This window comes from Prorops nasuta, unplaced genomic scaffold (assembly GCF_024137725.1).
Source record: "Prorops nasuta isolate Cenicafe-Biocafe unplaced genomic scaffold, Cenicafe_Pnas_1.2 PNAS00017, whole genome shotgun sequence".
Classification (NCBI taxonomy): Eukaryota; Metazoa; Arthropoda; class Insecta; order Hymenoptera; family Bethylidae; genus Prorops; species Prorops nasuta.
This window is the reverse complement of record NW_027116814.1, coordinates 4992070-5009244: the sequence shown is the minus strand read 5'-3', so window position 1 is coordinate 5009244 and position 17175 is coordinate 4992070. Positions and strand designations below refer to the sequence as shown.

General features: G+C 36.2%; 2 protein-coding genes across 4 annotated transcripts; one reads left to right on the top strand and one right to left on the bottom strand.

Moving 5' to 3' along the window:
• Window positions 1-84: 84 nt before the first annotated feature.
• Eogt (EGF-domain O-GlcNAc transferase) lies at window positions 85-3429 on the top strand. Of its 3 annotated transcripts, none has more exons than XM_066737242.1 (10): window positions 85-402; window positions 804-996; window positions 1057-1263; window positions 1376-1524; window positions 1603-1766; window positions 1848-1965; window positions 2033-2186; window positions 2312-2646; window positions 2705-2807; window positions 2888-3429. In XM_066737242.1, exons 2-10 carry the CDS (start codon window positions 817-819, stop codon window positions 3125-3127), a joined length of 1650 nt encoding a protein of 549 aa, XP_066593339.1. In that variant the 5' UTR covers window positions 85-402; window positions 804-816; the 3' UTR covers window positions 3128-3429. The 3 variants fall into 3 exon arrangements, with proteins under 3 accessions (XP_066593339.1, XP_066593338.1, XP_066593337.1); XM_066737241.1 differs by having other exon boundaries at window positions 87-402; window positions 808-996; window positions 1845-1965; XM_066737240.1 differs by having other exon boundaries at window positions 88-402; window positions 1845-1965.
• Window positions 3430-3569: 140 nt separating this feature from the next.
• LOC136779588 (uncharacterized) lies at window positions 3570-5598 on the bottom strand. The gene is made up of 2 exons (XM_066737243.1): window positions 5348-5598; window positions 3570-5169 (listed from the first exon to the last, which is right to left on the bottom strand). Exon 2 carries the CDS (start codon window positions 5126-5128, stop codon window positions 3599-3601), a length of 1530 nt encoding a protein of 509 aa, XP_066593340.1. The 5' UTR covers window positions 5129-5169; window positions 5348-5598; the 3' UTR covers window positions 3570-3598.
• Between the last annotated feature and the right edge of the window lie 11577 nt (window positions 5599-17175).

The window sequence follows — 17175 nt, the reverse complement described above, 5'->3', positions numbered from 1 at the left end:
CCGGTGTAAGGAGGGAACTCTACTTTAACGACAAAATTTAGTTCTACCGAATACCCATTCTACCTACAGACGAGGACTGAAGTACCGTTATTTTCCCACGTGATGCGCAGAGAAACACCGTGTCCGTGAGTAGCTAGCGTAGCTAGTTTAAAATTCGCTGTCAAAATGCAAGTGTCAAGCTATCGGCTCTTCGATCACTTGAAACTACGGATATTTCTTATAAAAATATAATTTTCCAAGGCACAAATCAATAAACCTTAATAATTTCAAGTGAAGATACTTTTATCCACCCATATTGTACAGAAGACGCTACTGTTACTCTACACGTCTATAAAAGTGTGAAAGGTAGCAACCTAAGAAAGAATCAAATGTTTACAAATAACTGATACTCACTTGCCAGAAGTAAGTAAAATGACTTGCTTTTCTAATACAAATTTGTTGTAAAATCTAGATGTTCCATTCTAACCTAATTAATTAAGAATTGCACAGAAAACTACATTATTGACAGAGCTTAAAGTACTACAGCTAGCTTCCCAACGAATATTTGGTTTCTAATGTATTACTGATTATTTTATAATTGATAAACTTTTGCATTCTTCCAACTATGGCGTAATACTAGATATCTTAATTTCAATATTAGATTTCCCATTTATAGTCATATATGTTGATATATTTCGTCCCTACTAATGGTCTCTCTCTCTCTCGATGATGAAACCAAATGCCCACGCGTTCACAGGCGGTTCATTTGTATTCCCCATCCATTCCTTTCCAAGATATCTCTCATATATTCTTTTCCATTTCAGTTAGACTCACAACATGTCCAACAATTGTATTATATTACAAAATAGTTTATTTTTTCTTTTCTTAATTACGATCGATGTTAGTCGTGGTAATTACACAGACATAAATTTACCACCGACTCACATAAAGTATTATTTCAATTCTTTCCCATTGGTAGCCGAAAAATGTCACAACGATTCTTCTTGCCCATATAAGGTAAGCCATTTTATCTTTTACACTACAGGGAATTAAAAAAAATATTATCAACGAATTCAGGATAGTCTCGACACAAGTTCGTGTTGGGGATACGAAGATAATTGCGAGCCGAAAAATTCATTTTCCATACCTTATTGTCCTGGTCACCATAAAGGATGGGTTGCGACAAAAAAAGCACAAATTGAAACGTTCTATGCTCAAGGAGATTTTGGTTACATTCGGAATCAAAGACAGGGGTTAATGCTCTTATGTGAGCCATTATTTATAGTATGTTAGCTAAATTTATTTATTTTATTATTTTTTTCTCTTAATATATATATATATATATATATATATAAATGAAAAAATACTAACAAAAGGATTGCTTTTATTTTATAAGGATGATTCGTCGCTGGAGTGTTCAGAGCACATGAGATTTTGTAGAGCCAGAAATGTAATGTTAAACTTTACGGATCTTCTCCAAAGAAAGGAACCATTAAGATATAAAATGGATGTTTTAAAGAATGGACAAATAGGTGGATATTGCACGTAAGAAAATATATTAGTCAGACTACTATGAGACTAATTTAAAAGATAAGTATATATTTTTTTACGTTTTTCTTGCAGATTAAATCAAACGAAATTAGAAGAAAATGCAGACCACATAAGTCCTTTGCAATCCTGGGGTCCAGAAATAAGAAATTTCCGAAGGTTAGATAGGAGACCCATAATTGAGGGTGACTGTGATGTTGTTATAGAAAAACCAACTTATATCATGAAAATAGATGCGAGTAAGTAAAAAAAAAAAGAAAATAATTTATCACGCGTTCTTACCGCACCATAATACTATTGTTTACAATTTTTTTCAGTAGTAAATATGTATCATCATTTCTGTGATTTTTTAAATCTTTACGCTTCGTTGCACGTGAATCTTTCTCACCCGACAGCGTTTAGCATGGACAATCATATTATGATTTGGGAAAGTTACAGGTAAGCTATAATACGAAAATAATATTTTTGCAGGAACTGATTTTTTTACCGCATTTCACTTTTCTAGCTATCAGTCAGCGTTTCAAGATACTTTTCATGCTTTCACCAGTAATCCATTGTGGGATCTGAAAACATTTAGGGGCGAGACTGTTTGTTTCAAAAACCTAATGTTTCCATTGTTACCGCGAGCAATCTTTGGCCTTTATTACAACACTCCACTTGTAACGCGTTTTCTACATTTTTTAAATTTATTCTAATTTATTCTCAAATATCTTCATGCGTGCTTTTTGTAAAGGAGCCTTCTCAACAAAACCGGATCAGTTTAACCGAGTTATTCGATTTTCAGATTTATGGGTGTGAAAGGAGTGGATTATTTAAAGCATTTAGTGATCATATCTTGCACAGACTTCAAATTCCATTACTCGATCGAAAGAATCGTAAGATTCGTGTTACTCTCTTAAGCAGAGATACTCAGTATAGAAGGATTTTAAACGAAGATGAACTTGTAAATGCTTTGAGCCAAGATCCCGAATATCAAGTGCGCAAAGTTGTTTATAATAAAAAAATTCCATTTAAAAAACAATTGAAAATAACTAGAAACACCGATATATTTATTGGTATACATGGAGCAGGTCTAACACATTTAATGTTTTTACCCGATTGGGCAGTCGTATTCGAAATGTAAGACAAATATTAAAAACCAATGAGACTACAATATCTTTAATACAATTTCTTTTAGATATAATTGTGAAGATCCTGGATGCTACAAAGATCTTGCTCGTTTACGTGGAGTTAAATATTTCACATGGGAAGATACTGAGAAATTAATTCAACAAGATCCTGTAAGATCCTACATTAAGTAACTTATTTTTAGCAGTACTAAAAATGTATTATATAAAAAAAATCTCTACTGTTTTTTTAGGGTACACATCCCGATGGAGGGGCTCATGCTAAATTTACAAATTATAGCTTTAACGTGAAAGAATTCGTACGAATTGTTGCTCAAGCAAAAACTCATGTAAAGAATCACAAAACTTTTAAAAATTTTATTGAAATGATCCCTTATGGCGAAGAAATAAATACAGATACAACTAAAAAAATTAAGCTCTCAAAAACGATACCTGACAAAGAATCAAATGCTAAGATAAAGGAAGAATTGTGATGATCTTAAAATCTTATAAACTAAAAATACTCATCGAGTGTCTAATAATGGCACATAGGACTGGAAAAACAGGGATTGTAATATTTAAAAACTAAATGTTTTTTCTTTGAGACACAATCTCTATCTCAATTTCCTATCAATGGTGATCAATCCAAAGTAATAAATAATTTTATAAATATACTATAAACTATTTACAACGATGTTTGTTACCAATTGTACTTTTTTACATATTACTTTATTAATGTATATATTTATTTTAACAAAAGAAATAAATATAATACACAGATATGCTTACCCCTCTATTGGCAGTACTTTATATTAGACACCACACAGTTTTATTTATGATCTACTGATGATGTTATGAACTAGTATTTTCTATAAATATTTATTTGTATTGCTGTTATCACTAAGCTTAATCTTACACTTATAATTGCTAACATTGGTTGCAAATGGTAAAAACTTACAAATAGTTTAAAGCTTAAATTGTACTTTCCTCCTAAATAATATCAAAATAAGGACTAAATCCACAGCCATATAAGCAATTAAAATTTCTAAAGCCCCCATTTTATCTACATGCAGTGTATGAACAACAGTGTTAATCAAACCTGTCATAACATTACAAATTAAGAAGAATAGCAGCCCATTGTAATTAACAGCTTCAAATATTTCTAGAGTCATTGATGTTGAACATATAGCTTTCTCTTTAATACCAAACTTTCCTTTGTTTGTTACTTTTGATTTCAATTTTTCTGATATATGTGAATTATAAAGAAAAATATCCAATATAATCTCGATTAACAACAATAATGTGAGAAGCATACTACCTAAAGTAAGAATCCAAGCACAATAACCAGCATTTGCTAATCTTCTTGAAACACCAAAGTAAGAATCACAAAATAAAGTAGTTGCACATGTTTGTGCAGCAATTAGAGATAATTTAATACAAAGAACCATAGAATTATTGTATGCTGCATCAAAGGAATAACTGAAAATTTTAAATTGTAAGTTAGTTTGTGCATCAGAGTTTCTATAGGTCGAGTGTATTAGTCTGCCAACTGCAACACCTAATAGATAAAGGCCAATGTAGCCTGGTATAGAAAGAATTCCTTCCCTATTTGCAGAGAAAAAATCTTTTCTTGGTTCGTTACTCAAAACCCACTCTCTTAAACCATTTGTCATTAAAATATATTCATGCATCGATATAATCCAAATTCCTGATATTAAAGAGTACTTTGAGCTAATGGTGCTGGATATCATGCTTGTAAAACATTTTACACAAGCTAATGTTAGAAAAAAGTTCCAATGTACTCCATACTCGGATACATGCTTCTGATAACCTGCCAATTCTACAGCAACCATTCTTCCAAAACCAAATATCAATAAAGGAATACAGTTTTTTGTAGAATCTTTAATATTCCTAGTAAAATTATTCAAAAAACCTGACTTTGGTGAGACATTAAAGTTCTTTGCTTCTGGACAAACTAAAGCATTTGCTATTATATATAATCCCACCCCTGTATCCATTAGGCTATACCCAAAAGCTTCAGTTTTAACAAACTTTCTAGGAAATATTTGAAAATCAACAGCTAATATGCATACAGCAGTGGAAATATTTATCATTGCCCTAAAGTTTGTGATAAATGGCCTTCTTTTGGATAGCCTATGGATGTTATTATTAAAGATATGTTTACCATAGTTATACATAAATATTAAATTTATCAAGGAAATGAGTAACATTGTGAAAGAAATAGTAATTACATGATCTGATAACAGCGTACAGCATAGGATGCAAGGTACCACTGTTAACAAAAATTCAAGTAATAATTTAAGGTTTCTGTGTACATATTTTCCAATAAGTCCTGTAGTGGTAGCAGCTAATAAAATGCTAGAAATATTAGGTAATATAGCATAAATGACTTCCTGAGATGTCGTTCCTCCATGATTTGAGACAAATGCCTCTTGTTCTTGACGATACCTCTCTTTGGTCCACTGTGATTGCATTTTAGAGAGAATAATAATCAGTAGTGACTACTGAAAATAATCTGCAAATGAAGAATGATTCCTCGCATTCAGAACACAAAAAACACCCTCCAATAGTCTAAAGATTGCATTCTGTACAACCATCTAAGTATTTAGTAATTTATTACACAAGATTCCAATATCTATTGGTTATGATTTAAAATAATCATCATATTAATGATAAAGAAATTAAAATCTTACCTTGCAAATGAGCATTGACTGCCAATCTCTGCCATTTACCCATTGATGCGGCAATTATGAATATTACATTTTCTAAAATGTTACATTAACGTATTCCGCTTAATTATACGACCGGTTCTTTGTAAAAATTTGGAAGAATGTCAATGATTCTCTATGTATACCGGGCCGGCTTTCTACCGTACCGTCTACGTAGCTCTCACGATGGGTTCAGCCGTCAGCGTTGCCAAGTCCGCCATGTTGGAAGATACTACGCTGTATAGTTTGTTGGCGAGAATTGAATATACCACGCAAAATGTATAGTAAGTGTGATTCACAGAGAAGAAACGAAGTATAGTGTTTTAGGTATAATAAGCTCTCAGTGCTTTCGGCAGAGATGAAACGGGAGATTGCTCATGCGAGGTCCCGAGGCAATCCCTACCGGTAGGCGGCGCTGGTGTTGGCAAACGCGTGTCTCAGGTCCATCTAACCCCTAACGCCATCTATCGGAAGAGACCACGAAGCACGAGCGTTAAGCTTAGAATAGGGTAAAACATATATGCATTGTTGCCAGAAAGCGGAATAAAGAGAGAGCGGAGATATTTTCTCGGACCTCTCTGTCTTTCTCGCTGTTAGCTTCTAGCAGAAGAGTCGAGGCAAAATCTTTCCGTTTCGCTTTGCCGAAAATCTACCAATATTCGATGTCATTTATATTTGCAGGCCAATGCCTTTATACATGATTTTTTCAGCATATTTATTTATCAGCATTGACTTATTTAAATCAATAATAAATTAAGGAAATGCGTATTTGATATATAATAATTATTTTAACTATAATTTCATCGTTATATTTCGCTTATTTCCGTAAAATCTGCATTTCTTTAGTTTATTACTGATTATTGTAAGTCAATGGCAATTTAAAAAAATTTAATCTTAAAAAAAAAAGAAAAGTACCGATCAGGAATCGAACCCGGACCCACGAATCGCCACGCGATTACCTTACCGCCTAGACCACGAGGCTTCTTCAGTGCACCGTAAACAGATAGTCTTTTTAAGGGCTTGAAATCTTCTATTGAACCATATAAATAAACGAAGAACCGACATCTTTATTCATTATTATTCTATAATAATGGTACACAAATTAAAGAATAATTATATAATGTAGATTTTCAAAAGCTTTTCCAATAACCAAGAACGGAAACTGCGAGCGTTGATTATTTATCTTCGTTCTTGGCTATTGGAAAAGCTTTTGAAAACTATTCAAAATATAATTATTCCTTAATTTGTGTACCATTATGACAGAATAATAATGAATAAAGCTGTCGGTTGCTCGTTTATTTATATGGTTTAAAAGAAGATTTCAAGCCCTTAAAAAGACTATCTGTTTACGGTGCACTGAAGAAGCCTCGTGGTCTAGGCGGTAAGGTAATCGCGTGGCGATTTGTGGGTCCGGGTTCGATTCCTGAACGGTACTTTTCTTTTTTTTTTTAAGATTAAATTTTTTTTAATGGCCATTGACTTACAATAATCAATAATAAACTAAAGAAATTCAGATTTTACGGAAATAAGCGAAATAAACGATGAAATTATAGTTAAAATAATTATTATATAACAATTACGCATTTCCTTAATTTATTATTGATTTAAATAAGTCAGTGCTCATAAATAAATATGCTGAAAAAATCATGTATAAAGGCATTGGCCTGCAAATATAAATGACATCGAATATTGGTAGATTTTCGGCAAAGCGAAACGGAAAGATTTTGCCTCGACTCTTCTGCTAGAAGCTAACAGCGAGAAAGACAGAGAGGTCCGAGAAAATATCTCCGCTCTCTTTATTCCGCTTTCTGGCAACAATGCATATATGTTTTACCAGAGATGAAACGGGAGATTGCTCATGGCATTGTCCTAAAATAATCCTTGCCGGTAGGCGGCGCTGATGTTTGTTAGAAGTTGAAAATTCCATAAAACCACTAACGTCATCTGTCGGACGCGAATGGAAAGCACTTTGTTAGGCACACACACCATTACTGTGGTGCGAATGCGTGTGCAACCTCCTTCGGTTACCATCGCTCAGCTTCGGACATCTTCGCTATACATCGAGTTCGAGAGAGAACGGCATAGTTTTATCGGATCTCTCTCTCCCTCTCGATCTAACTTTCGTTTAGCCGAAGAGCCGAGTAAAATTCCTTTTCGTCCTGCTAGGCCAGGCGATAGAGCATTTTTGCATGACATAAATACTAACAGCAAACCGCCTGTGCGATTATATAGAAGGGGGTGCGTAGATTAATGGCTATTTTAAATCTCTATTGACTGGCCTATTGAGGCTTCTGCTCTTAATCGTTGCAAGCATTAACACACACACATGCGTGCAACTACGTTAATTATTAATTATCAACATATTATAATTCTTCGCAGGGTCAAAACTATTCTTAAATTTAAAATTTCTATGAAAGAATGACAAAAATATATTTTTCTAGGAAGGTAATTTTTTCGAGGTACCTTCTCTCCTCTAGATCCATTGCTTTTTGCTAAATCAGGGGCACCTCGCGAAGGCTATTGCAATGGTCTTGAACGGAGCAGAGGCTATGTTTGTTCCTTTTTGCTTGATTTAAGTTTTAATTTATTTTTAATATACAAATAATTCATATATATTTAGAAAGAAAAAGGCAAAAACGAACAAAACTCATTGCGCGTAACTCCGTTCCTGAGCATGTTTGCTCTTACCCCCTGGAAGGGAGGGGAAGGGTAATAAAATTTGGAAATGGGAACCTGAAAAAGAAAGCCTACCTATCACCGAAAGCTATAACGCCTACCTATAGTACGCAAAGCTAAAAAGCCTACCTATATCGAAAAGCTAAACCTGAAAGAAAATACACACGCACGCAAAATATGATAACGCAATTGAAGAACCTGAAAAGAAAACACACGCACGCAAAATATAATAACGTAAACGAAGAACCTGAAAAGAAAACACACGCACGCAAAATATAATAACGTAAACGAAGAACCTGAAAAGAAAACACACGCACGCAAAATATAATAACGTAAACGAAGAACCTGAAATGAAAACACACGCACGCAAAATATATTAACGCAACGAAGAACCTGAAAGAAAAAAACACACGCACGCAAAATATAATAACGCAATGAGAACCTGAAAAGAAATCCTGCCTAACACCGAAAGCTATAATGCCTACCTAAAACGCAAAGCTAGGGGGCCTACCTATATCGGAAAGCTAAACCTGAAAACACAAGAAAAAAAGAAAAATATGGTTTTAACCGAAGAAGGACCGATTGGAAGCTACCGGTAGCTTCTCTCGGTCATTCTTAGGTTAAATAAATAAAATCCACAGTTTTACCCGTGGGACTCACTCGTTCGGCGAAAATCCAACGATGGTCGAGCTGCAGTCTGCGGGAGATGACGACGATGACGGAAACGGCACTCCCGATATTTAAATAATTGTATTATTTCGACGCGGCGCGACGCGCACTTTTTAAACGAGACTACATACGCGACGCGGATATTTAAACAAATTAAAAATCGCGGACGCGGAAGATTAAAAATTGCACTCGCGACGCGAAAGTTTCAAACTGTACTGCGAAAAATCGGGTTTAAAAATTCACTCCGCGACGCGGACGTTCGATTCGCGCACTTACACCTCAAAGTGAGGTCGCCCACTATAACAAAAAGAAACAAAAAGAACTCCATGTTATTAAATTCTATCTATTTGATTGTAATTGGATGTTTATTTCTAGCTTGAAAAGAAAAATAATGTACTTACAGGCTATGAGAGTCCTTGAGGCTGTTGCCCTTGGCCGCTGCATCCACCAAAACGATGCACTACCACAACACTCGCGCCGCGCACTGTCTTTATTTTCGATTTTTTTTCGAACGTAAATACTTTAATTTTAATCACACTATGCATATTTCACTATTGTATTCATTTAATTAAACCCGCACTGCGAAAAATATCCTCAATTAATGAATCATTTTTCATTATAACAATGGTTAAGTTTCGTTAATATAACAAATAAATTCATCGATTTAATAACGAATAGTTCATTACGTACTAAACTATTCGTTAAATGAATCAATGTATTTCTTATATTAACTCACTTTTTTCATTCTTATAACAAAAACTTGTTCAATTATTTCAGTATTTTATGTGGGGTATAATTAAAGAATCACAATAATAAAACTACACTTGTGTGATTAAAATAAAGTATCTTTAATTATTATTATTCGCGAATAATTAACTGGTTGTCGATGATTACGACGAAAAAAAAACCGGCGCGCGCGATTCACCGACAACCACCACGTGTAGATTCGGAAACTGAACTGCCACTTTTGACAAGCAACGTGCTCGTCCAGAAGTGACGTAATCGAATCTGATTGGCTGGAGATTTGGCTACGCCAATCAGTGCGATTACTGACTTTCGGTTTGGATGATTTAAAGATGGGAGCCATTTTGGATTTAAAATGGCGACTGCTGATTAATTATCTGCATTTTTATAACCAATCAGCGATCAGCATTCTAAATTCAGCAAACAATTAAGCATTAAGCGTGTTTAGACAGCTTAGCACTGTGATAGCGCTGCTTAAAATTAAAATGCGCCATGATTGATCTCGAATTAACAGAATTGACCAATCATAATATAGCGTTAAGGTATTTGGATTGCTAATAAAAATGATTTTCTTAAAATGAAACCAGGCTAGCAATTGGCTAGTTTTACTGGCAAGTCCATTTAGGCAGACACTATGCAAAAAGTATCAGGCAAACGCCGCATAAAGCTAAAATTATTCTTAATTTTGTGGCTTGTCCTTTCATAGAATGAAAAAAGGCCTATTTATTCTTAAAGGGATCCTTCAGGCTCTCGTCGTAAGCCGCAATAATGAAAAGATGAAACGACTTGAATGTTAATCTACACATAACGTCGTATCATTGCCCAAAAGTTTCAACTTAATAGGTGCTTTCGAGGATTCCCTTAAAAATAGACAGAAAATAAATTTTATACATAGGCCAGGCGATAGAGCATTTTTGCATGACATAAATACTAACAGCAAACCGCCTGTGCGATTATATAGAAGGGGGTGCGTAGATTAATGGGTATATGTTTTTCACTCGAGTTTCGTGTCCGGCTAATTGTTATAAACCATTTAATGCCAAAAAATCGCATTTTTTTCAGTTTTTTGCTTGTAACTTTTTATCTAATGGAGCAATCTTAATGCCCCCGCGAAATAAAATGTAGAGCATTAAAATACGAAGAGATTGCCGGGTCAAAAGTCCTGATCGGATAATTAGCAGCGGGGAAAAATCGGAAAAACCGGAAAATTAGGCGTTTTTTCAAAAATTCATAACTCGGCCATTTTTTGAGCTGGAGCACCGGGCTTTTGGGAAAAAGTAGAGAATTGTAGGTAGTTTATGTGTGCAAAACCCTATTACTGTGAAACAATTACTTTAGTCATAGCAGCAGTTTGAATTTTCGAGAGCGCGATTTTCGAGCGAGGCTGTATGAAATTCTGTTGGGGTGATTTTAATTTTGAAACCAGATTTGAAAAGTTGACATCGTGCCCTACAAAACTGCAATTTCAGTTTTTCGATAAAATGCTTGTAAGTGGGTGAAAAAGCTACGTAAAGTCGGCGAAAAACGGCCGAGCGCGCTCGCGCGGTCGAGGAGTGGAGGACCGACCGGCGGCGGCGGGGAAGATATATGCGCGCTCGGCCGTTTTTCGCCGACTTTACGTAGCTTTTTCACCCACTTACAAGCATTTTATCGAAAAACTGAAATTGCAGTTTTGTAGGGCACGATGTCAACTTTTCAAATCTGGTTTCAAAATTAAAATCACCCCAACAGAATTTCATACAGCCTCGCTCGAAAATCGCGCTCTCGAAAATTCAAACTGCTGCTATGACTAAAGTAATTGTTTCACAGTAATAGGGTTTTGCACACATAAACTACCTACAATTCTCTACTTTTTCCCAAAAGCCCGGTGCTCCAGCTCAAAAAATGGCCGAGTTATGAATTTTTGAAAAAACGCCTAATTTTCCGGTTTTTCCGATTTTTCCCCGCTGCTAATTATCCGATCAGGACTTTTGACCCGGCAATCTCTTCGTATTTTAATGCTCTACATTTTATTTCGCGGGGGCATTAAGATTGCTCCATTAGATAAAAAGTTACAAGCAAAAAACTGAAAAAAATGCGATTTTTTGGCATTAAATGGTTTGTAACAATTAGCCGGACACGAAACTCGAGTGAAAAACATATACCCATTAATCTACGCACCCCCTTCTATATAATCGCACAGGCGGTTTGCTGTTAGTATTTATGTCATGCAAAAATGCTCTATCGCCTGGCCTATGTATAAAATTTATTTTCTGTCTATTTTTAAGGGAATCCTCGAAAGCACCTATTAAGTTGAAACTTTTGGGCAATGATACGACGTTATGTGTAGATTAACATTCAAGTCGTTTCATCTTTTCATTATTGCGGCTTACGACGAGAGCCTGAAGGATCCCTTTAAGAATAAATAGGCCTTTTTTCATTCTATGAAAGGACAAGCCACAAAATTAAGAATAATTTTAGCTTTATGCGGCGTTTGCCTGATACTTTTTGCATAGTGTCTGCCTAAATGGACTTGCCAGTAAAACTAGCCAATTGCTAGCCTGGTTTCATTTTAAGAAAATCATTTTTATTAGCAATCCAAATACCTTAACGCTATATTATGATTGGTCAATTCTGTTAATTCGAGATCAATCATGGCGCATTTTAATTTTAAGCAGCGCTATCACAGTGCTAAGCTGTCTAAACACGCTTAATGCTTAATTGTTTGCTGAATTTAGAATGCTGATCGCTGATTGGTTATAAAAATGCAGATAATTAATCAGCAGTCGCCATTTTAAATCCAAAATGGCTCCCATCTTTAAATCATCCAAACCGAAAGTCAGTAATCGCACTGATTGGCGTAGCCAAATCTCCAGCCAATCAGATTCGATTACGTCACTTCTGGACGAGCACGTTGCTTGTCAAAAGTGGCAGTTCAGTTTCCGAATCTACACGTGGTGGTTGTCGGTGAATCGCGCGCGCCGGTTTTTTTTTCGTCGTAATCATCGACAACCAGTTAATTATTCGCGAATAATAATAATTAAAGATACTTTATTTTAATCACACAAGTGTAGTTTTATTATTGTGATTCTTTAATTATACCCCACATAAAATACTGAAATAATTGAACAAGTTTTTGTTATAAGAATGAAAAAAGTGAGTTAATATAAGAAATACATTGATTCATTTAACGAATAGTTTAGTACGTAATGAACTATTCGTTATTAAATCGATGAATTTATTTGTTATATTAACGAAACTTAACCATTGTTATAATGAAAAATGATTCATTAATTGAGGATATTTTTCGCAGTGCGGGTTTAATTAAATGAATACAATAGTGAAATATGCATAGTGTGATTAAAATTAAAGTATTTACGTTCGAAAAAAAATCGAAAATAAAGACAGTGCGCGGCGCGAGTGTTGTGGTAGTGCATCGTTTTGGTGGATGCAGCGGCCAAGGGCAACAGCCTCAAGGACTCTCATAGCCTGTAAGTACATTATTTTTCTTTTCAAGCTAGAAATAAACATCCAATTACAATCAAATAGATAGAATTTAATAACATGGAGTTCTTTTTGTTTCTTTTTGTTATAGTGGGCGACCTCACTTTGAGGTGTAAGTGCGCGAATCGAACGTCCGCGTCGCGGAGTGAATTTTTAAACCCGATTTTTCGCAGTACAGTTTGAAACTTTCGCGTCGCGAGTGCAATTTTTAATCTTCCGCGTCCGCGATTTTTAATTTGTTTAAATATCCGCGTCGCGTATGTAGTCTCGTTTAAAAAGTGCGCGTCGCGCCGCGTCGAAATAATACAATTATTTAAATATCGGGAGTGCCGTTTCCGTCATCGTCGTCATCTCCCGCAGACTGCAGCTCGACCATCGTTGGATTTTCGCCGAACGAGTGAGTCCCACGGGTAAAACTGTGGATTTTATTTATTTAACCTAAGAATGACCGAGAGAAGCTACCGGTAGCTTCCAATCGGTCCTTCTTCGGTTAAAACCATATTTTTCTTTTTTTCTTGTGTTTTCAGGTTTAGCTTTCCGATATAGGTAGGCCCCCTAGCTTTGCGTTTTAGGTAGGCATTATAGCTTTCGGTGTTAGGCAGGATTTCTTTTCAGGTTCTCATTGCGTTATTATATTTTGCGTGCGTGTGTTTTTTTCTTTCAGGTTCTTCGTTGCGTTAATATATTTTGCGTGCGTGTGTTTTCATTTCAGGTTCTTCGTTTACGTTATTATATTTTGCGTGCGTGTGTTTTCTTTTCAGGTTCTTCGTTTACGTTATTATATTTTGCGTGCGTGTGTTTTCTTTTCAGGTTCTTCGTTTACGTTATTATATTTTGCGTGCGTGTGTTTTCTTTTCAGGTTCTTCAATTGCGTTATCATATTTTGCGTGCGTGTGTATTTTCTTTCAGGTTTAGCTTTTCGATATAGGTAGGCTTTTTAGCTTTGCGTACTATAGGTAGGCGTTATAGCTTTCGGTGATAGGTAGGCTTTCTTTTTCAGGTTCCCATTTCCAAATTTTATTACCCTTCCCCTCCCTTCCAGGGGGTAAGAGCAAACATGCTCAGGAACGGAGTTACGCGCAATGAGTTTTGTTCGTTTTTGCCTTTTTCTTTCTAAATATATATGAATTATTTGTATATTAAAAATAAATTAAAACTTAAATCAAGCAAAAAGGAACAAACATAGCCTCTGCTCCGTTCAAGACCATTGCAATAGCCTTCGCGAGGTGCCCCTGATTTAGCAAAAAGCAATGGATCTAGAGGAGAGAAGGTACCTCGAAAAAATTACCTTCCTAGAAAAATATATTTTTGTCATTCTTTCATAGAAATTTTAAATTTAAGAATAGTTTTGACCCTGCGAAGAATTATAATATGTTGATAATTAATAATTAACGTAGTTGCACGCATGTGTGTGTGTTAATGCTTGCAACGATTAAGAGCAGAAGCCTCAATAGGCCAGTCAATAGAGATTTAAAATAGCCATTAATCTACGCACCCCCTTCTATATAATCGCACAGGCGGTTTGCTGTTAGTATTTATGTCATGCAAAAATGCTCTATCGCCTGGCCTAGCAGGACGAAAAGGAATTTTACTCGGCTCTTCGGCTAAACGAAAGTTAGATCGAGAGGGAGAGAGAGATCCGATAAAACTATGCCGTTCTCTCTCGAACTCGATGTATAGCGAAGATGTCCGAAGCTGAGCGATGGTAACCGAAGGAGGTTGCACACGCATTCGCACCACAGTAATGGTGTGTGTGCCTAACAAAGTGCTTTCCATTCGCGTCCGACAGATGACGTTAGTGGTTTTATGGAATTTTCAACTTCTAACAAACATCAGCGCCGCCTACCGGCAAGGATTATTTTAGGACAATGCCATGAGCAATCTCCCGTTTCATCTCTGGTTTTACCCTATTCTAAGCTTAACGCTCGTGCTTCGTGGTCTCTTCCGATAGATGGCGTTAGGGGTTAGATGGACCTGAGACACGCGTTTGCCAACACCAGCGCCGCCTACCGGTAGGGATTGCCTCGGGACCTGGCATGAGCAATCTCCCGTTTCATCTCTGCTTTCGGACGTGTTTTGGCCATTAAAGGTACGATTTCACTTGTCGCTCGTCGCTAGCGACAAATGGTCACGTGGGATAAAGTATACACTTTCTGCGACACTGAAATAAAGTTGAATTTATCCAACTTTTCAGCGACATCGCTAGTATCGCCCGTATCGCCTGTATCGCTGCTCTGTATACTATGTATTCAACGGAACGGAACAGGCGGATCGTGTGAATTTTAAATTTGAAAAATGGATGGAAATTCAAATTGAAAATACATTTGTCACAATTATAGCAAGCCGATACATATGAAGCTAAAATAATATAATGAATAATTATTGTAATTAATATATAAAAAACGTTGAATATAATTAACCCAAAAAACAGGCTTTGCTTGTAAAATAATACGGCATATATACAGAGTGAAGCTGTTATACCGCCCTAGAATATAGATGCGGAAAGACGAGTATCTCTTTAATTATAAAAGATATTCAATTTGTGCATAGGACATTCTCGAATCCTCTTGTTATTTGCTTTCGCAAAGGTCATATAAAAAAATTGAATATCTCTTATAGTTAAAAAGATATGCATCTTTTTCTACTAATGTTTTGGGGCGGTTTAAGCTCCTCACCCTGTACAGATTTCTTACTAAAAACAGAATCTTAAATTGTAACATTTTTATTACAAAATAAATTCAATTAAGTTTTATTATAAGTAACATGTAGCAACAATGAATTTTACTAATAAAATTATCAAACTAAGGATAATTATAACTTTACTAATGTAAATTATTATTTTCTGATATATGAACTATATAATTTTCATCCTCTCATGCTATATAGGAAAATGAAGGAAATATTTTCATAACAAGGATTTAAGAAAACACATTCATTTCAAATATATATGAAACCTTTATTAATTCCTCATTCAATATATGTGCATACCTCATTACTTTTGATTATTATTTGAATATTCACAATTTTTTTATACATGCAAATTAAATTCAAATGTCATACACCATAACACGACACCACAGTCACTACCCCTAAGAAACCATTATGCGATTGCTGCTAGCGATTACCCGTTTCCTTCGTTCCTACATTCAGAACCCGCCTCAGAATATGTCGCTGCTAGCGACGAGCGACAAGCGACAAGTGAAAACATAGGAGAGATAAACTGCATATTCTGTCGCTAGTGTAGTGCAGTTTGAAAAATCCGAGTCTTTTAGTGTCAGTCGTGAAGTGCTCGTCGCGTAGTGCGGTTCTCCTGCGTAGTGTTCGTTAAAAAGAAATCGCGTAGCGCACAGCTGCTTCAAAAATCCGAGTCTGTAGTGTCAGTCGTGAACTGCTCGTCGCGTAGTGCGGTTGTCCCGGTAGTGTACGTTTAAAAGAAATCGCGTAGCGCACTGCTACTTTAAAAATCCGAGTCTGTAGTGTCAGTCGTGAACTGCTCGTCGCGTAGTGCGGTTTTCCTGCGTAGTGTACGTTAAAAAGAAATCGCGTAGCGCACTGCTGATTTAAAAATCCGAGTCTGTAGTGTCAGTCGTGAACTACTCGTCGCGTAGTGCGGTTGTCCCGGTAGTGTACGTTAAAAAGTAATCGCGTAGCGCACTGCTACTTTAAAAATCCAAGTCTCGAAGTGTCAGTTGTGAAGTGCTCGTCGCGTAGTGCGGTTCTCTCGCGTAGTGTTCGTTAAAAAGAAATCGCGTAGCGCACAGCTGCTTCAAAAATCCGAGTCTGTAGTGTCAGTCGTGAACTGCTCGTCGCGTAGTGCGGTTCTCTTGCGTAGTGTTCGTTAAAAAGAAATCGCGTAGCGCACAGCTGCTTCAAAAATCCGAGTCTGTAGTGTCAGTCGTGAACTGCTCGTCGCGTAGTGCGGTTGTCCCGGTAGTGTACGTTAAGAAGAAATCGCGTAGCGCACTGCTACTTTAAAAATCCAAGTCTCGAAGTGTCAGTTGTGTAGTGCTCGTCGCGTAATGCGGTTCTCTCGCGTAGTGTTCGTTAAAAAGAAATCGCGTAGCGCACTGCTACTTTAAAAATCCAAGTCTCGATGTGTCAGTTGTGTGGTGCTCGTCGCGTAGTGCGGTTCTCTCGCGTAGTGTTCGTTAAAAAGAAATCGCGTAGCGCAATGCTACTTTGAAAATCCGAGTCTGTAGTGTCAGTCGTGAACTGCTCGTCGCGTAGTGCGGTTCTCCTGC